The sequence below is a fragment of the Panthera tigris genome, chromosome C1, assembly GCF_018350195.1.
Source record: "Panthera tigris isolate Pti1 chromosome C1, P.tigris_Pti1_mat1.1, whole genome shotgun sequence".
Classification (NCBI taxonomy): domain Eukaryota; kingdom Metazoa; phylum Chordata; class Mammalia; order Carnivora; family Felidae; genus Panthera; species Panthera tigris.
Window position 1 is genome coordinate 164,209,390 of NC_056667.1, and position 21,594 is coordinate 164,230,983.

Consider the following 21,594-nt stretch of genomic DNA (forward strand, 5'->3'; position numbering starts at 1 on the left):
CTTAATTATTTTAAGCTTTAAAATATTTTGTGGATGTATATCCTGCCATTTTTGCTATAGTATACCCAACAAATTCATCTGGATATGTTTTTCTTTAATTAACTTCATTTTCTCTGAAACTTTGGGATGTTTTGGTAGTTCAGACAGGGGGTGGGTTCTTTTGAAATGCATGTTTTTCTCATTTTGTTATTTGTAAAATGGGCTGCAATCTCAACCCAAGCTTCCTTCATCTCCATTTCATAGTTTCTAGAGAAAGGAGACACTGGAGCACAGGCTTCCCCTGGGAATACATTGGGCTTAATGAGCTTGATAGTCTGGTGGGCTCAATAAATCAAATAAAGCAAAACATTTCTCATTTTTGAATAAAAGCATTTATCACACAGTGTTTGTTCATTCATGGTCACAAGATTGATTGGTTCCCAGCAACATAGTGTATATTGAAGCATTTTTTATTTTGTTTTTCCAGTGGGCAAGTTACGGAAGCAGTGGCTAAAGGAAAGTATCTCTGATGTCGGCTTTGGGATGCTGAAGTCTGTCAAGGAATATGTGGACCCCAATAACATCTTTGGAAACAAAAACCTTTTATAAATCCATTACTGTTGTTACAAAAAAATGTCACTTTTTTTTTTTTTAAGTCTTCAACTATGGTTATACCAGTAATCAAATATATCATGGATTGTATTTCAGCAAAATTTTTTTGTTGGTTTTAAATAAGTTGTTTCTGTATTTGTTTTGTTTCTACATCTATGGATTGACAGATGGTATTCCTAAATCTCTCTCATTGTAGGTGCATCAGTTTACAGCCAACTGGTTGTCATTTCAAATTTTAGTCAGGTGGCACAGGGCTGCTAGTTGTTATTTCAGAGGAAGATGCTGCCAGCTGTTTCATGTTGATGCTTCCCCTTGGGAACAAAGGGAGATTTTGGTGTCATCCACTGCTTATCTAGCCTCTCTTTTAAGGACGTTTCTGGAAAGCAGTTATCTGGGGAAGGATGCCACTGAGGAGTGATAACACTTGTATGTTTTTTAAGAGTGCATTCTAGTGTGAGTAGGTCATTAAGAAGAATACTAATGAAAGAATATAGGCAACCTGTTATTTAGGATGCCTTCAGTTCGGTGAGATGCTTGGCCTACATTTTTCTTTGAAATTAGTATACATTTACAAAACCTGAAATGAGCAAAAAGTTATTGTTAGGGGACATGTTTCTATTCTCCACGTTTCTGTTTCTACTGGGGTATGAGTTGAATGTGTATCACTGAGATAACTTCTTGTTATATCCTAGTTCCTTCATAGTATGTTTTGTAAGAAAGCTGACTTATCACTCATTGTATGTGAACAGCAGGTTTACCATGAAACGAATGCCTTTATTCAGCTTAGAATCCTAATGTTTCTGATTTCACATTCTTGTTGCTGAGATGCAGAAGAAACTGCAACCGGAGCAGAAGAAGGAAGACTCCTTACACTTAATGTCTCCAGTTTGAAGAATTGTTTGACTGATGAAACACACTTACCATTTAGCTGTTGAATTTGAAAACCTCAAGAGTTTCAATGACAATTTTTTTTTTTAATTAACCCAAACAACCTGGTAAATTGTCATATAAAAGTAAAGTTTCAATTTAGTTTTTAATAGTGGTTTAATGCCTTTTTTGAATTACTGGTTTAACCTAAATTTTGAAAATATGTATTAATACACAAACCATAATCAAAAGTTTGAAATGTCATATTTCTTAAGTAATAGGGAGAACATTAATCACATTTCACAAACATTTTTACATTCAAGCCTGGATGTTACAAGAAGTGAAATGATTACTTTGAATCACTGTCTGTCAAGGTTCATGATTCACATTTCGGGATGGATTCTTTTCTTAATGCAATACCTAACTTTTGATAATTTTTTTAAATTAATATTTGATCAGATAATGTACGTCAAGATGCAGACGATCCTTTAAAAGGACACACTGTCTGTCTACATAGCAACAGCTCCAAAGTATTTTGGGGCAGTTTGATACCTTTTATATCTGAAGTATACTTAACCAGAAAAGTAAAAATTTAAATTGACAAAATAGTATTTTTAAGACTTCAAAATGATAAGCAATTTTTAAAAAAATTGGCCTCAAACTAATAAACTTAAAATCTGTAAGCAAATCAAAATTAAATACTAGTTTAACAACAAAAACTAAATATTTGTTAGAAGCTGCCTCTCTTCATTGGTGATTTATTTTTAGTTACAAAAATTCCAGCAAATCTTAGCATTAAAAGCCCTTGATATTTGAAATAGTTGGATGCTTGATGAGGAAATTACACTTGCCTCTAGAATTATTAAAAAAAAAATCAGCTTTATAAAATGGATCTATTCATGAAGGTAATTTCTCTAACTGGTGATCAAAATGTAAAATTTAATACAGTATTAATATCTCACTGGAGTGTATACTTGTTTCTGAGTAATTTTTTTTAAATAAAATTTACAGATTCATAAGCAGATCCATTCCTTTGCAAGTGATTGTTATAACATTCTTTCCCAGGGAGTTCAGATTTCAACAACCTCAGAAATCTGTATTTGGTATTAGGAAACTATAAATGTCACGGCTGAAAGTTGTGTTCACTGTTCTACATGAACCTTACGGAAATTAGTGATTTATGTCTTTGTTTTTCTTCTTCCATGTATGCAGAACTCCCCAATCTTGATTTTATAGTGATGACTACATTCTGTTGTTGGAATCATTTCTACAGGGATCATTTTGAAACACACAAACACTCACCAGTGCTGTTTCCCTCTGATTTAGTAAACCAGAAAGCCTTTCCCCACTTCTCACACCTGCTTCTGAGAGGTACCTCGGCATATACTTAGTTTCCGTGGAGAACTGAGTTCTTGAATATGCACAGAAGCACTTAAACCTTGCCTCGTATTTCTGAAATATCTGAAAATGGCTTCATAAAAGTTAAAGCCTGGAGAACATTGTTTATGTGAGGCTTTTAAACTCATTTTGAATAAGTTTGTTTAAAATTTTAAAAGCTCATATCCTATCTGGTTTTTAGTACTGCATAAACGTTGACTTGTCTTTCTTAAATCAGTCATATTTCTAATAATTCGTTGATGTCACATTTGGGTTGAGGTTTTAGTGGGACTAGGAACTTGCTGCTAGTGAGAAGTGGCATTGAATACTAAAGACTCAGTATGAACAGGCTTTATTGACCCTTAGAGAAACTGTTGCCTTAATGTTTGGTGCACAAGTACAGGCATAAGTGAATTTTGTCTTATAATGAGTAACTTGAGCTTTTTTAGTTTCATAAGAATTGTAGAAGCCACATGTTTATTGTGCCCAGCATTTTACCACAGAGAAAGAGGATTGAATTCTTTCCTCTTTGGAGGAATTGGGAGTTTGCTTCCTAACTGCTTACAGATTACACTATTACTTAAGAGTTATTTATGAAGCTGGAAGCTTTCTAGTGCACATAGTTGTGTTGACATATTTTGGAAAACAAAAGTGCAATAAAGGATGAGCTTCCGTCAGTATGTATACTGTGTCAGATACAGATGTTTGCAAGGAAACCTGTGTTTCAGAGTATTTCCTTAGTAACTGCTAAGTCCTAGCTTGCATTTTTGAAAATGCCTTTCTGCATGTTGGCTCCAGAGATATTTCTTCGTCATTTTCTTTCATAGCTACAACTTCTTAACCATAGCTAATCAAAGAAATCCTGTAGTCTCAAGCTGAAGTGTGTAACCTCAGCTGTTAAAAATGGGACTGGGTTTGGTTGAACATCTATTCTATTATAAATGTAGAAACACAAATAGTTATTTATTATGGATTGATTCACAAACTGCATGTGCTTGGTACGTGAAGCAGCCAAAATGGAATGCTGTGGAAAGTGTTCTCTACATTTTAAGAAATACTGAGATGGGCATTAAGGACAGCTTTAATAGCTTTTCATTTACCACTTGATCTTTGGTAACTTTGATTTTAATTACGGCTTAGCTCATGGTGGGAGAAAAGCTGAAAACAAGTGCCAGTTTCAGATTGAAGAATACAGAATCACCTTTGGCTTTACAAGTTAGGGAAGCGAGGCTTTGCTCAGGCTCCAAATGAGCCATATGTCAATATATTCATTGAATTCTTATTAATTTCAGTGTCCTGAATTAATGTATACATTGATGCTAAAATTCAGAAAATGTAAGTCTTTTTCTTAACTATTGAATAGGGTGTCTACTATGAAGGATGTAAGTTACTCGGCTTTCTGCTTCCTAAGCCACAGTGTTTGTCTTTAGCTTGGAATTTGTAAAAACTACTTGTAACGTCAACAGGTTATATTAACGTATATTATTAATAAAATGCACCCGGGCCTAAGAGATTTTGTTTTCTTCAAAGGGAGTGGGAAGCTCACTGTTCTGTTTGCATATGGGTTTTTCTTTCAATTTTCATTTTTCATCTTCATATTTCTGATTTGAAAACAAAATTTTTATAATTTTATTGATGAAGCATAATCAAGTCCCTTTAGAGTATATTGTTAGCTAGGTTTTATCACTCTAATTATTTTTTAAATCAGTGTTCTATTTCTTGGAGGTGTTCAGTCTCCTGTGAACCTGAAGCATTCCAGTTTGAACCTAGAAAGCTCCTCAGAGAATGAGCACTGTGCTCTTCTGACCACAATAATTCCTTAACAAACGTCAATGAGGACCACTGACAGATGGAACACTCAAGCCAAAGAACATCACAGAATGAAAGTAACTTTAGTTCAGTGAACATAAAAAGATTTCTTCTTTGGTTCCCAAAGGAGATTGTCTTACACGTTTTTTTCTCACAAGGAAGAAAATAATATATTAAGCATCATTAAGAACATTTTTCAGAGACTGAACTTCCAAATCTAAGAGGGAAAGAGGAAAGAGAAGGGAAGAAAATGCTTTAGTGTGGATTTCTAAGCAGCATGCATACCTGTTTTTCAGGCATCTTATTGTTAGCAGTGTTTTTCATGAACATGAGCACCCTTGAAAACGTGTTGTTTAATCCTTAAAGTAACCTTGTTCACATATCTATGAAGGACATGAAATTCTTCTACTGGTATACGGTTTCTATAATTATTTTTTGGACTACTTAAAGAATGTCCCCAAAAGTTCACAGTGCCTTGTTGGGATTTTTTTTTTCCATGAAATAGCCATTATTTAAAATGGGTGGGAGAGGATAAGTGTTTAAAGACTGAGATTGTTTAGTAGTTCAGGGCTGTTCCTCTTCAAGAATATGTCAGGAATTAAGTAGTTACATGTAGAAACACTGAAAATCCTTTCCACAGTGTGGGTTTGGATCACCTATTCTAGTATGTTTCACTAGTTATATGGTGGACCTGTACTCTCATATATCTGTTCAGTCAATGGGATTTATATGTACTTTCATTCTGAGATTTTCATTCCTACTGTCCCAACTTCGTAGCCCTAAGATGTGGCTTAGTAGATGTGGCATACTCACTCAGTCCCTGAGACACCCACTATATGCTTCTGGATGTTTGCTCACACAGCTCCTGTGGAGCAGAGCCTGTGGGGGGAGGGGGGGTTCTATTCCTTATGTTGTGTGTCAGTCCTTTTTTCTGTGACGGTGCCTTCAGAAAAATGAGTATCTCTGTTCCTGGACAATGATAAATCTTATGAGAAATATGTGTAGATTATATTTCTTAATTTTTGTCCTTTTTAGCTAAGCCTGTGGAATACTTTGGCTCTGATACAACTTGACTTGAATAATATCTTATCCTGAGTCTTCCTCCAAGGCAGTACATATTCCTGCCAGTACTGTAGTAATCTTTTGGGAACTACATGTGGGTAAGCTCTTGTATGTAAGCCATTATACTGCTGTAACTAATGCATACAAACAGTTCTTCTCTTTACATTTATGGTTTAAACATTGGTATGTAGTGGAAAGGGAAATTCCTGAGAGATCTCAACATAGTTTTGTCAGTTCAGACTGAGCCATGTTGTTTTCCACAAGGGCTCAACACATGGTCTATATACTGTGCTTTTGGTGTATGTTTGGATTCTCCTTTTATTGCTTTTCCTAGACTGTACTGTTCTATAAGCAAATGCCCATGTGTGATTTTTAAGACGTGCTGGGAAGAAATAAAACAATACCAAAACCACTCATTGTTACAGAAATTGTTGCTTATTTCATGTTAATTCCATGTAACCTTTGTTGGCAGCATCATGCTATACTCACGGAGAATGGATAGAATATAATCTGTACCCATGAGTAGCCTCTCTGTTAGTGAAGGACATGTGCACAGATACTGGTTTTGTCCCTGCCTGTGGCTCCTACGCTAGAGGGCGGGTTGTAGTTTTCTGGGCTCTGAAATGACTGAACTTTGTGTTGAACCTAGTCTTCCTTGGTACATTGAAATAATCACTTGTGTCACTAAGATTTTGGCTCTTACAGTAATTAATTAAAGAAATTTTCTTCCTGGCTCATATAAACTTGGACTGAAAAACCCTTAGAAATCATCTCATCTTATCTTTTCCCAAACATAATTGACTACTTTCTCCTATCCCCCAGGCCACAGATAACTAGTCTTCCTGAACATTTGTTGTGACCAAATGGGAGTGTATTGCTTATCTGGGAAGCCTTTTCCAACTTGAAATCTTAAGAGGTTTTAAGGTATTAAAGAGGTGTTAAGAGGTTTTTGTTTATTTGGTTGAAATCTGTCTCCTCTATCCATTGATGTAACTTTTGTCTTCTGTAGTCATAAGTTACTGTCCAGTTGCTCTAATGAAAGGCAGCTCTTCCAGTGTTTAAAGGCAGCTCATGTTCCCCCACATTTCCAACCTTTGCTCCTATGAGTTCTAGATCCTTCACCATCCCAATCGCTCTTTGTATGTGCCTCTTTGATGTCCTTAAAGTGAGGTATCTAGGCCTGAATGTGCCAGAGTAGAGCCAATGATTCCCTTTTTCTGTCACTAATAAACACATTTTTGATGGACACATTGCACTATCACCTCACACTGAACTTGAATTTCACAAAGCTTGTCTTTTCTGCATATGCCGTTTTGGCCATGCCTCCCTGGAAGCTGATTTTTCAAAGCCCCCTTACCTATATCCTTACTAAAATTTGTATCTTACTGGATTTATTTCCAGATTTTCAAAACTTTAGAATCTTGACTCTTCTCCAGAATATTTTTTGTCCCATCCAGTTTTAGGTCCATGGAAGTGAGACATGTTATGTCTGGATTCCCTTGCCAGTAATGGCAGATAGCTATGGTACACAAGGGCCTGCCCAACAACACATCCGTGAGAGAGCATTCAGGGCTCAGGCAGTACTCTTCCACTTGACATGCTGTTGTCTACCTTACTTACATGTTTACATTTTGTCCACAAATAAGCCCTTTTTTCTCAATGATGAATCAACTATTAAGATAACATTAAACATGCAGTTTCACTTAACACTGTCAGCTGCCAGAGTGAAGTCCTTTGGTAAAGCTCGCTGGTCCAGCTTCTTACCCTATTGGGAAAGCAAATGAGGTCTTACTGCCAATCACATTTACTTTTGCCTGTGTTTGGCCTCAGGGATATGCCTCTTTCTTTGCAATAGTACTCATAAACCCATTTTCTGATGTGACTTGTTGATTGGGTCTAAGTGTTGGCTGATGGACAAGCTCTTTAATTCATTCTTACACAATTCTGTCACATCTTTGGTATCTCACTGCGTCCGTATTACACCTGGGAAGGTACTTCTTAAAAACAAATTTTGTCACAATAAAGCTGTAAAATAAGAGAAGATGGAGTTCTAAAGTCTAAGAAGACAATGGAAAGAGTTCTAGAATTTTGGGTGTACTCCATTTTTCTCTTTTGGGCCTGATTTCTTTTTTATAATGAAAATCTCTAAGGTTCCTTCTACTTTGGTCTCAGTGATTCTGATTAAGTTTAGATATTTTTGCTGAATACTACCCTAAAATGACTATTGCATTAATAATCTTTTTAATTCATTCTTTATTAGCTAGACACTGTGCTGAGCATTTAACCCTAGACAGGAGGTCATGTCACAAAATGTGCTGTTTGACTAATACTATGGGTACAGCCCAATAAGTGAATACAAAAAAGCCCAGATGTCACTTTAGTCCCAGTGATAGGTCAACAAAAGCTAAAGGCAGTTACGGAATGGTAGATAGCTGTAAGTCACACCATTTCTAGGAAGCTACTCCGTGTGTCAGAGAATACCATCAAGAAACCACAGTCTCCCACATGTTTCCAGATCATCCATAGCCATTAAGAAAAGGACGAGGGAACCTAAGACAAAAACTTACATTCAAAAATGCTGGTGTTCCCCTGAAATGAAAGGTTTCACTTTCAGAAAGTTATTCCTTTAAAGCTTCCCCTCCATTATCTCACATTTCCTAGTAAGCTGATTTATTTGGGCATCACCCCACACCCCCATAGCCCTACATACAGAAACAAACAAATTGTTATAATCTTGGGCCACGCCTATCACTGGCAGTTCTACATGGATTCCATCTGAGGTGCTCTTCTGAGGTCTGAGAGGCCATACCTATATGTTCCTATTTCACCCTGCAGGAAGGGAGTATCATCTAGGATTTCATTGCCCAATGACCCCACCCCTTCAGTCCCCACACTCCCAGTTCCCAGTTGTCTGCTTCTTATGAATGGATCAGAGATGGCCACTGTACACCTGACCTCACAGATGGAGTTAGGGTGAACATTCGTGCCACAGCTGGGGCCAAATTCAAAGAAGGGCTGGCTGGAGGAATAGGAATCCTTTGACAGTCTTGTTACTGATCACAGGAGTCTCTGCTCGTCGTCCTGGGAAGATCAAATTGTTACTCATGTCTGAGAAAATGGAAATAACTACTTGTTTACAAACACATGCTTATATTCTGGACATGTGTGAAGATGGGGTCAAGTTTGACTAAGATCACGAGATACTAGATTTAATATTTGATCCCTTTGAAATACACTGTGCAGGGGGTGCCTGGATGGCTCAGTTGGTTAAGCGTCCCACTTCAGCTCAGGTCATGATCCCGTGGTTCATGGGTTTGAGCCCTGCATCGGGCTCTGTGCTGACCGCTCAGAGCCTGGAGCCTGCTTCAGATTCTGTGTCTCTCCGTCCCTCCCCCACTTGTGTGTGTGCTCTCTCTCTCTCTCTCTAAAAAATAAACATTAAATAAAAATAAAAGACACCATGCAGATAGAATGAAAAAGGAGTAAAAGCTTTAGAAATACACAGAGATCTTTTTTTGTCAAGAACAGTGCCTTAGCACTGAACACATAATGTTCTAGGAGCATAGAAAAAAGCTTTTCATCAGAACTTTAGGGATGAAAGCCTTTGGTTAAATGGCAAAATATAGAGTCTGTTAGTATCATAGTATCAAAAAGCAGAGCTAAGGGGCGCCTGGGTGGCTCAGTCGGTTGAGCGTCCGACTTCGGCCCAGGTCATGATCTCACGTCCGTGAGTTCAAGCCCCGCGTCGGGCTCTGTGCTGACAGCTCGGAGCCTGGAGCCTGTTTCAGATTCTGTGTCTCCCTCTCTCTCTGACCCTCCCGTATTCATGCTCTGTCTCTCTCTGTCTCAAAAATAAATAAACGCTTAAAAAAAAAAAAATTAAAAAAAAAAAAAAAAGCAGAGCTAAGTACTTCTGAAGGTGAGTTTAAAAGAAATATATCCTAAAGGACAATACGTTTTTGGAGAGTTAGGAATGTCCTCACCCTTCAGTCTCCTCAAGGACTCAGAAGGCTAGGCAGCTTTGTAGGTGTGGTTCAGGAGGCTTTGCTGTTGCTAGGCAACAGTCTGTCAATCTGAGGGGGTGCCTCTCCAGAGAGCATGGGTAAGGAAGGGGACAAATGCCTTGATTGACCTTTATTCCTGTACTCAGTGTTAGGAGCAGTCAGGATTTCCTGATTCATTGCTAACCAGGAAATCCCAGCTGCCCAGCGGCAAGGGGTTAAAAAACAGTTCTGAAAAGCTTTTTATGTTCTGGAGAGCAAAATTACACATACATGCAAACCACAAACACATAGCACCTGGGTAAATAAAATGTGGCTGAATAAAGGCCAGGCTATTTGCAAAAGGGAATCTGGAAAACATTTGCTTTTGGGTGGTTAACATTACTTACACTTTATGCATTTTTTTAAGAAAAAAAATAGAGGAAATGTGCAAAAAAAAAATCAGAATTTTAACATGGCTGTTGAAAATGAGATTTCAGTTCATTACTTTCCAAATCCTAAGGGGTGATGGAGATTGAGAGGGGCATAGAGCTACTACTGCACCAAGAAGTAGCAACACTTTTAGTACAAAAGTTGTTAAACAAAGACCATTTCCCAGAGATAGAATTGTGCTATGGGATACACTGAAGAGGTCATTAAACACTGTCCTCCAAACATGGGATGAAACGTCAATAGTAAATAGCAGTAAATAGTAAATAGTGAATGGTATCAGTGTACATAATAAAGACTAAAAATGCTTAGAAATTCAAAACCATTGGACTTCATGATAAGTCAGATTTTCTGATATGACAGAATTTAAGCACCCAGGAGTTCATGCTAGAGGATTTATGTTGATCATAACTTGTCTGGGAACCTACATGCCTAAGTGATTTCTCCTTGAAGGAAAAAATCATCATCTCATTATGGGAGGGGTTCACTATCAGTAGAAAGCTATTAGATTGAACCATAAGAAATTGCTAGTTTTGTAGGTCGGTAACTTTCAAGATCAGCAATTTCATATACTTCAACCTAAAACTTTTGTTTTTTTCTAAGCCATGTCAAGTTGGGGTTCACAGTTACATTTATGGAGAGAAAGGGGGTAGGTGAACAAATAGTTTTTATATAGTTCAGAAAATAAAATGCCTAAGCAGAATGAGCGGAGTTCTAATTGGGAATGTTGCAGGTGTGAAACCAGCATTCTGAATCTACCAGAGAGGGTTTCAGAACTTTTCATCTGTAGTAGAGGTAGAAGTTTGGTGGCGTCATGGGAATAAGGTAGATTTTTCCATAACAGAGCGGTGACAACACAGAAATAACTCCAGCATTAACCTATCCTAAGTGGCAAACACAAAAGTAGGAATTAAGAACTAAGTTCTCAGGTTACCTCTGCTATTAGTTGCTATTTGGAGATAAATGAGAGCAGAGTTACAAAAAATAGTAACAGTACATCTTGTTAATATGTACAAATTATTAACAAATGGAATAAAAGAAAACTACATAAAGTTGTTTCTTAAACAATTGTTTATTGTCTTTATACCATAGCACCATAATTTTGTCAAGGGCACAAGACTGCCCACTGAATCTTGCAGGAACCCAAGGAACCCAAACATTTATCACCTAAGGAATTTGGGGTTACATTAAGTGTTACCTCTATGTAGAAAAACCCTGCTAAAACATCTTACACTCTATGCAAAATGTGTGCATTCCAAATAAATAGTGAGAATAGAGCACAATCTCTAAACCTCTTAAATGCCTAGAAATCCTATATGTTAACTACTCTGTTCTGGACTTGATAGTGCCAAGTCCCTGTAAATTGTAATCCGTGTGCAGGGGACTCTCCAAATACAACCAAGCACAAATGATAACAAAGGAGAGGGAACATAGGCACTACAAGTTCTAATAAACAGAGAGTCCCAATTCAGCTTTGAATTTTTCGTATCTTTCTAGGTTTCAAATTTTCAGTATTTGTGAAGATTTTAAAAATAAGGTTTATGATTTGCAAATGTACAAAGTTTAACATATGACAAATGTAAAATGCCAATGGCTACATATATTTATTTTTTTTATTACTGTTTTTTATTTTTGAGAGAGAAACAGAGCATGAGCAGGGGAGGGGCAGAGAGAGAGGGAGACACAGAATCCAAAGCAGGCTCCAGGCTCCAAGCTGTCAGCACAGAGCCCAATGCAGGGCTTGAACTCTGGAACCTCGAGATCATGACCTGAGCTGAAGCCGGACACTTAACCAACTGAGCCACCCAGGTGCCCTGCCAATGGCTAAATATAGATAAAATAATACCAAATATAGATATATAAAGCTATTATGATAAAAGACATTATCAGGCATCTCTATATATTCCACCCTATAATCTCATAAATCAAAGCTTTTAGCTGTCTGGATTCATATGTGACTGTATTCTTTCCAGTATGTATTCTTTCTTCTTCCAGAGGTTGTTCAATCATGGCAGGTATGTTCCTGCCATAAAGTTCACATTGTTCTAGAAACTGGACACATTCTTGAATAACACTGTCACGAAGCACGATCGTGTGTTTTGACATGTTTTCTAATAAGGACAGGAAGCATCTTTTGGCATAATACCAGGTATCAGTTCCCAGTTTCTTATGATAAGGCTCCAGGCTTTTGATCACCCGAGAAATACCAAAGTCATAATTTCCTTTGGCACAATAAAGTGTGCCTATCACCAAATTCACAATGCAGAGGTGGTAGATTTTCTTATCGGGGTCATCATAGGACAGCTGCTCTTCCTCCTTTTCAATCTTCCTCATCAACTCCTCAGCTTCTTCATTCTGACTTGTCATAATATATGAAACACACAGGTTAGCCAGCACAACAGCACTGACATTCAGGATGTGGTCATAATGCTTCTTGACTATGGGTTCATAGAAACCTATAGCTTCTTTGTATTTGTCTTCCTGCATGAACAGGACATGAGCCACGTTCAACTTCCACACATCGTGGTCATTACAGAATTCCACAGATTTGCGGAAGATCTTTTCCACCATTGGATAATTCTCAAGGTTCCAGTAGATTTTGGCCTGGGCCATCAACACAGGAATATACTTCTCCAGAGTGTCATCATATTCATTCACTGCCTTTTTGACAGCTTCGTCATCTCTGTGGTGTCTTGCTTCCTGTACTTGTTTGGTGAGTCTCCGGAGCTGTTCAGTCAGCATCCCCGCTAGCCCATCAAGCTTAATGAAAGCCTCTTCAGGGGCTGTCTGGCAGGTGATCAAGGCATCCAAGAAGTCATAGAGATAGGGTGTGAGGAACTTGTAAGTCAAATGGGCATTCTCGGCCAGGACATCTGCTGCCAGGTCGAAATACTCATACTTACAGTAGAGCAGCAGCAGGTTGCCAAAGGTCTCCGGGGGAAAGGGGTTCTGCTGGAGCAAAAACTGTAGCTTTTCAAACCCTTCTGTAGGCCTGGCATCCATGTTCATTAGCGCCTGGTTGTGCAGGGTCACAGGGTCTAACTCTTCTTCTGCCCTAGGTGGCATGTCAGTGAGGGCTTCCTGGGCCGCCTCATAGTTTCTCAGTTGGTATTCTATGGCTGCTTTGAGGTTGAAGGCTTCCACCAGGGCAGTCTGGTGAAGGACTAAGGTGTTGCCAACACTTCGAACATCAATGCCCTCAGTGGTCATGCCCACACCTAGCTCCGGGTGCTGGCGGATGCCACGCTCAATAATGTCTGTGATGTGCTTCAGGGCCGGGGCATAGTGCCGGCTACTGTAATAGGCCAAAGCCAGGTTGTAGGAAAGGTCAGGCCGGTAGCCCGAAGCCTGGAGGGCCGCAAAGAACTTGGAACACGCGGCCTCATACTGTCCCTCCTTGTAGAGCAAACACCCCAGGTTGACCTGACCATCGGGCTCGTTCTCGCCCCCACTGTCCTCTCCCCCTTCCCCGCCCAGTAGCTGCTCCACCAGGCTCTTGGCCCCGGGCAGGTCGCCCTCGCTGTACTTGATCGCGGCTTGCAGACGGAGGACGCGGTTGTGGTAGGCGGGGTTGTCCAGGAGGAGGAAGGCGACCCTGGTGGCCTCTGGATAAAGGCAGGCCTTGTACAGGGCCTGGGCCTGGTACAGGCGGTACTGCTCCAGTTCCGGGTGCAGCTGGCCCAGCTGCTCATAGCACTCGGCCGCCAGCGTGAACTCCTGCAGGCGGTAGTAGCAGTAGCCCAGCAGCGACAGGCCGGCGCGGCTCCTCGGGCTCCGCTGGAGCTCGCCGCCCAGCAGCTGCACGGCCTCGGCGTAGCGCGAATCCCGGATGAACCGGTACACGACGGCAGTGAACTCCCCATCGGGGATCTGTGCGCCGCTCAGCCCGGCCATAACCGCTAAGCTGGTGGTGCGTGCTGGTTACCATGGCAACAAGCCCACCGGAAACGGAAGGCACAAAGATTATTCCGGGTTTATATTTGTTGGTTTGCATGCTCCCAAAGTTACTTTGCTGGGGGAAGACCAGACTAGGGTTGGAAAGGAATCACTAATGTGAGGGTCTCATATATGGACTCGTCCCCGAAGACTCCAGAGTGTGAGCGGCGTTAGCAAAGAGGAAATTCCTCCGGTTATTCAGTGACCGAAACTCCACTTCCCGGCATGCACCGGCCAATCGCGCAGCTGCCCAGGACGCTGCCGCGCTGCATGTTGGGAGGCGTAGTCTCTGCCGGAAGGACCTGCGGTCGTCAGAAGGTGAGAGTTCAGGGACCTTTTCTTTCTACAGACAGCAGGGTTACTGGCTCCCTGTTCTGTCACTTAGGTCTCTGGCGCGGAGAGGAAGGTTTAAGGGCTGAAGTCCCTTGCGTTTTTGAGCCTTTATAGACTGTGTGGTGTATATCAGTAGTTTCGTTGCACGTTGTTTTAGTGAAAGAAACGGGAACTGAAAAGGCGGAATGTCAACTTGGCATTCTCCAATTAGAGAAGGTTCAGTTTTCAGGCCTCATTGAGGACATAATAAGAACAAAATAGTGCAGCGACCAGGAGTCCTTATTTTGTTATTTCCAGAGGTTCACAGAAGGAAAGAGTGCTGTGGATCTTATCTGGTGCTGGGGGAGGATTGCCTTTAGTTCCAATTGTCTCCCTCATACGCTACTCCCCCTTTTACACGACAACAAACATTATTAAGCACATATTAGCGTTTAAACCTGGCCCTACACCTTGCCTTACTCCAAATTTCACTACCAGATGGAGACAATGGAAAAATCCATGACCTAGTCTTTTCCAAGGTGGAGTGGGAATAAAAGCACGACCAAAAGTATTCTCTTCTAACTCTCCAAACCTACTTAGTTTGTTGTGTGTGCTTGTGTATATGTGATGGGGGGGGGGGGGGAGAGGGAGAGATCCATCCAGCCTGTACTTGTCAGGCTTTAATGATGTTTGGGATATCACTGAACTGATAAAAATTGGATTTTCTTTTAGTAAAAAGAAAAAGAAAATTTCCTACACTTTAATTTTTGCCCCTCAGATTCTTAGTTTGAAGATCTCTGGAAATTTGCTACTGCACACACACACACACACACACACACACAAATTCTGAATTTCCTTTTGTTACTTTGTCTTTATTTGGAATAGATGCTCTAGATTCCGTGTTACAACCTCAGAGCTATTTTGTATAAATCCTTTTGAATTTAATAGTGCCCCTCATAGAACAGTGGAAAACTAGGGACTTAGTTATTCTATAAAGTTATAATGGATTACTAATAAAAAACATACCATAATTTAGATTGATGTGGAGACTGTAAAATTTTTGGGGGATGAACGCAATTATATCAGTCAAGAATTAGAGAAGTAGACAAGATAGCAGAAGACAAAACTGGCTTATCCCGATGAGGTAGTGGCAGTTCTTAAGACAATAAAATTAGCTATAACTTATGAATATAATAGGCAGTGCCTCTGCTGGTGGCCTAAGGTAAGGGGGTTTTCTTTCATAGCCTTCCACAGTCTTTCAGATTTCCATTGGCCTTGGTACAATCCAAGATAAACATAGTCCAGGTAAAAGCATGTCTTTGCTATATAATTCAAGAATTCAATGCAAATCTCTTATTGCCTCAATAGTGTTGCAGCCTGTAAGTCTTCTCTATAAACAAATTTTGGTGCCAATATCAACCATATTATAGGGCACTCTATTAGACTATTTACATATATTTTTTCTAAGCTTAATAAGCACCCTGTATTCTGCTTAGTAGATAGAGAAAAGAAACAACTGGACCATGATATCCAAAAGCTAAGTTATTAGGAAAGAGTGACTGTTGAATTAATTCAATATATGTTTATTAGCTAAGGTCTTAGTTTTTCTTTTTTCAATTTTGTTAATGTTTTTATTTTATTTTTGAGAGAGAGGGACAGAGTGTGAGTAGGAGGAGGGGCAGAGAGAGAAGGAGACACAGAATCTGAAGCAGGCTCTGGGCTCTGAGCTGTCAGCAGAGAGCCTGATGCAAGGCTCATACTCATGGACTGTGAGATCATGACCTGAGCCAAAGTTGGACACCCAACTAACTGAGCCACCCAGGCTCCCCTTTAAGGGCTTAGTTTTAAGGGAATACTAGTATGTTGGGTTTTTGGTTGTTATTTTCCCATTAGAACAACCACCTTGGGGTTCCTGAGTGGCTCAGTTGGTTAAGCATCTGACTTCGGCTCAAGTCATGATGTCATGGTCTGTGATTTCCAGCCCTGCATCAGGCTCTGTGCTGACAGCTCAGAGCCTGGAGCCTGCTTCAGATTCTGTGTCTCCCTCTCTCTCTGCCCCTCCCTCCACTTACACTCTCTCTCTCAAAAAATAAACATTTAAAAAAAAAAAAAACCAAAAAACAAGCCACCTTGGTTAGATCAGTAAAGTGTGAACTTCCTGGCCTGAGATGCATCTGTAAGTAGATGTTAAGAAGTGACTGGTGGATGGCAGCATAGTTTCTAGTCACCTATTATAGCTAAAAAGAGATTTCAATAAGGCATCTGGATGCTATACTATCAAGAAACTGATTTCATTTATTTATACATTATTCTCCCTTGCTGAGAAGTTTGTCAAACTTGTGTTCTTCTAGATGGGACCGGATGAGGAGCCTTCTACTGCATGAGTACTGACAAAAGGACAAACTCCACCCATTTCAGAGGAATTGAGGGGGACTCTGGGCCACTCAAGATTTCCAGAGAAAGCAGCTGAGGAAGACCAGTATAACCCTACTCAAAGACTTCTTCCAACCCAATCTCTGGCTGCAGTCTTTTCTGGTCTTCAGCTAAAGTAGGTACATGATTTGAGGGATGCTAGCTAGTGTGCCTGAGTAATCAGGAAATAGGGTGCCTTCTCTTTTATGACTGCCTGATTGACACCTCTTGGGGAAAAAAATTAACATCCACAAGACTCAATATTTAAAAATCCTAATGTAGTTTAAATTCTTATGTATTAAGCTGTTACCTTTGGTAATTTGCTATTAAATCAAGGTAAAATGACAGAACATGGAAATTGGAAATTGCCTTTTATCTCTTTAGTCTGTTTCAGAGTTGTATCATGAAAGCATTCACCTTCAAATGGTTTCTTGGAAATGTATGAAAAACTGAAGAACTGTCTTCCCCAAATTTCTCTGATCCCTTCAGGCATCAGTTGGGGTCCCCTCTTTGTGTCAGTATCTATCTGTGAGTGTGGCAGCTAGTGGGGGCAAGAGGGATGCCATCCTATGTTTTCCCCCTTATTTCATGTGCTGCTGTTCCTGAGGCCTGGCTTGAAAAAAGCAGGACATTCGGCTTAGACAGATGGAGGGCAGGGTCATTTTCAAAATGAAATGAATGCACAAATCACACTGTGAAATTGGCATGACCATCACTGCTGCTGTGATAGACTGACTTTTATTTAGTCTATGATGGGCAGTTGGGGAATAGATTAGTTTGGGGGGAGGGGCAGCAGTGAAAGAAGGCCCTTTAATTAATGAAAGAAATTCTGGAAAGCAATAAATGGGGTGGAATATTATAAAATGTCATAAAGGACCGTTTTGTTTCCAACAAAATCCTGAAAAATTGGAGCATGTATCAAAAAGTAAGTGTATCGTACCATTCCTAGCAATAAGAAAGCATTTGGTGGTTACAATGAAATGATTTAGTGCCTTATTGAAAGGATTTAGGCTTTGACTCAGGGTGGATTTTGCTACATAAAGGGCAGCATGTTCACCATATAGAAGAATTCCATTCAGGCAAAATGTGTAGGAGCTAAAAGCATGATGTTTGGTTCTTCATATGCTTACGTTTCTCCCTGCCAAAACAAGAGGTGATCAGATCCCATCTCTATTGGCATTCTCTTGTAAAGCTAATTGGAAATGATTGTTTCTTATTTATCCTGTAAAAATAGCCACTTCCTCTTAGTAAACACTTTATTTATAAGTGTTTCAACCTTAGCTCTGATTAAACATTTTCCTTAATAAAGGAAAACCGTCTGCAAAACCATTTGCCAAGTTATTATTTCTGTTTCCCGTCCATTCCAGGCCATTTTCTGCAGGATGGCCAGATTGAGAGGCTCAGATTCCTTGCTTCCTCTAGAGTCCAGCTTGATTTTTTTCGTCCCTCTGTGTCTATTGATGATGATAGAACTGACCCTCTTTCTACCACCTCTCACCTCTTATCTGTAAATAGGGAAGAAAAGAATAAATTACTGCCAAATTTGCAATGTAGTTCACTGACCTTTAGGGGCATCTGTTCAATCTTTTAAGACATTTGGAAAAGATTGTATGCTGAATCCACACTGGGGAACATACACGCTCAGATGGTGAGAAATTTAACCTCAATGAGACTTAATCTTTTTTCTCTGGTAGCTCCAGCTCTATTAATATTTTATATAGTAATTAATATGTTTTCTTCTTCATATATTTTGCTTTTCATCGAATAGTTTCTATTTTGAGGTTTATGGTGTTATTATCCAAACTAATTTATTAGGCAGAACGCAATAACACGGTTTATAAAAAGGAATTAGTGGAGTAGACACAGTTGTGGTACTGCCATTGAAAAATGTATTCCCCACAGCTGGAGTGTGATGTGGAATGCACTGCTGGGACTGGTGCCCACATCACTTCATTTGAGCATTTAAACTGAATGGGAAAGGTCTGTGAAGTCAATGGTCAGAGGAGGATATTCTTTTTTTTTTTCACTTTTTTTTAATGTTTTATTTATTTTTGAGAGAGAGAGAGAGAGAGAGAGAGAGAGAGAGAGATAAAGCATGGGAGGGACAGAGAGAGAGAGGGAGACACAGAATCCAAAGACAGTCTCCAGGCTCTGAGCTAGAGCCCGGCACGGGGCTCGAACCCACAAACCGCGAGATTATGACTTGAGCTGAAATTGGACGCTTAACCAACTGAGCCACCCAGGTGCCCCTCAAAGGATGATATTCTTAAAGTTGTTATCAGCCTCAGAACACATTTTCTGACTTGCAAAGCCTCCAAACTGTTTTTCCACCAGGAGCCATCCATGATGGTTTTGACAACCAGCCATCCAATTGTCTCAAAAGTACAGTACTCTTTTTTAAGTCTTTCTCTGCAGAAAGTTGTGGAATGTACTCCTAGGGCCTGTGCTGGTGGACTAGGAGACCCAACTCAGAAACGCAGCCTCTCCTTCAAGCCTCCTGCTCCCAAACTCCCCATATCCAATAAGTACACATCTGACAGTCTGCCTTTGAAGTATATTAACTCTGTATATTTCTCTCCAAATTCCATTACTGTTGCCCTGCTTTCTGCCACCACCATCTCTCTTCCAGATCTGCAACAAGTCTCCTAAATGACTTCCCCTCATCTCTTCCTAGGGCCCTTACAAAGATTTCAAGGCACTTTATCTCCCTTCTTTATTAAGGGTTTTACTCTGGGGATCTCCTTGTGCAAAACAGAATTCCCACTGGCTTTGCTTCCTCAGTCAGAGTTTCTGTCTCAGGTGTGTAAGTGTTGTCATTCATTTTAATGATTCTTGCTGCCTGAATGTAGGGGAATGTCTTGGGACTGAGACTCCAAATGGTTTTGAAGGGATGGTTGCTATATGTGGTAGTAGAAGTTGAGAATGATGTAGAACTTCAATTGATTTAATCACCTTCTCCTACTGAATAATTTAATAACATTATTTTGTTTTATAAGCACATCAAATGCTTTTCTTACCTCTGGACTTCTGTGCATAGAGGGGTTCTTTGCCTTTTCTGTGACTATAGAAATGATTTTATTCTTCTCTAGCCTCAGCAAATGGAACCCTGCAGACCTTGCCTTTTATCTGTAAAGTACCCTTAAAAACAACAACAGCAACAAAAACAGCAACAAAGAAATAAAAAACTGAATGAAGACATAAATAGGTCCCCAGGTGGCATAACACAGTTGAAAGAGGCTACTTTAGTTCAGCATAAAACCATCTGAAGTCAAATACCTGTCCTTCCATGGTCAACAGTATAGCCATGGAAAAGATTCTTAACCTAAGTTGCAGTTCCCTTATTGGCAATACAGGGACCAAAATCATTTCTTTGTTCAAGATAATACAAAGCATCTGGCTCATAGTAGGTACTTAATACATTTCAACAGTTTTTGTTACATAAATGGAGATATTGAGATCCCTTGGGATTCTTATTAGAGTATCTTAAGCTTAAATAACTATAGGTCAAAACTATTAAGTTGAACGTTTGCATCCAGGAGTGGACATTCTCCTGACATTTCAGACGCTGTATTCCTAAGAGTGCCTGATAAACTCCAGAAAGTGGAGGAGCTATTATCTGTTGTTCTTCACTAAACCTGCTTCTCTAAGAAATTAAAGCATCAAATTTAATAGTACAATTTGTTCATTCATCAAATTAGTGAGTGTTTACTTTACCCAAGGCGCTGTGCATTGTGGAGAATCCAGAACCTTCAAGAAACTTACAGTCTAGGGGAGATACTATAAGTACATTAAAAATTTGCAACCCAGACAATATGTGTAGTGCCTCATGAGTGGTAAAACATGGCATAGAGGTTCAAAGTTTATAGTAAAAACAAACCAGCATTTGGCTAGGGCAGCGGTTTATAACTGTATTAGGTACTTTGCTTCTCCTTTTATAGCAAATATTTTCCAAGGCCCTCTTTATTGTTTTGAAATGAAATTTATATATGATATATAGCATCCTATGCACATAATTTCTCTTCCTTCTTTCCTTCCCTTTTTTCTTTTTATTTTTTTAATGTTTATTTATCTTGAGAGAGAGAGAGAAAGCACATGCGTGGGAGGGTCAAGGGGGGGCGTGTAGAGAGAGAAGGAGAGAGAGAATCCCAAGGAATCTCCATGCTGTCAGCACAGAGCCCAATGCGGGGCTCAATCTCAGGAACTATGAGATCATGTTCCGAGCTGGAATCAAGAGTCGGACGCTCGACTGAGCCACCCAAGCGCCCCGTGTTTTTTCTTCTTTTAAGGAAAAAAAACCCTTAGGTTCATGAACTGATCAGTCATAATCCTTGATCACCCACACAATCTCCATTATTGGTCCATGCATGGTCCTCTTCTAGTCTTCTGCTTTTTTAGCTATTTTTAATAAAGTAAAAACCACCAGTGATGCCACCACCCAAAATAAAAGGTAGGACCTTTACCATAATCTACATCTGACTCTGGAGAGGTTTTCCGAACCATCCTCCTGTCTCTCATCCTGATTAACCAAAACCTGAATCCCATGTTTGGTGTTGTCTTGCTTCCATTTTTATACAGTTTCATTGAATCTATATGAGTTTCTTGAACACATTTTTATTTTAGCTTTATGAAAAAGATTCACATGTATCTCTTTTGTAATGTTATAATTCTAAGATTCATCCATATTGTTGCACGTGTCACTGTGGTTCACTGGTTTCAACTACATTGTCGTATGCCATTGTGTGAACATTCCATGGCTTACTCATTTACTGTCCTATTGATGGGCATTTGGGTTGTTTCT

The 21,594-nt window shown here is 39.7% G+C and overlaps 2 protein-coding genes across 2 annotated transcripts in view; one reads left to right on the forward strand and one right to left on the reverse strand.

The window, feature by feature from the left end:
- The window catches only part of AGPS (alkylglycerone phosphate synthase), a 148,803-nt gene extending 147,175 nt beyond the window's left edge, over nucleotides 1-1,628 (forward strand). Inside the window, exon 20 of the mRNA XM_007083917.3 lies at nucleotides 467-1,628. Coding sequence (XP_007083979.3) covers nucleotides 467-588 — 122 coding nt within the window. The 3' untranslated portion in view covers nucleotides 589-1,628. The remainder of the gene's footprint in view (nucleotides 1-466) is intronic.
- Nucleotides 1,629-11,944: 10,316 nt separating this feature from the next.
- On the reverse strand, nucleotides 11,945-14,183 carry LOC102961595 (tetratricopeptide repeat protein 30B). Its single transcript, XM_042994773.1, has one exon. It carries the CDS (start codon nucleotides 14,028-14,030, stop codon nucleotides 12,033-12,035), a length of 1,998 nt encoding a protein of 665 aa, XP_042850707.1. The 5' UTR covers nucleotides 14,031-14,183; the 3' UTR covers nucleotides 11,945-12,032.
- Nucleotides 14,184-21,594: the final 7,411 nt, after the last annotated feature.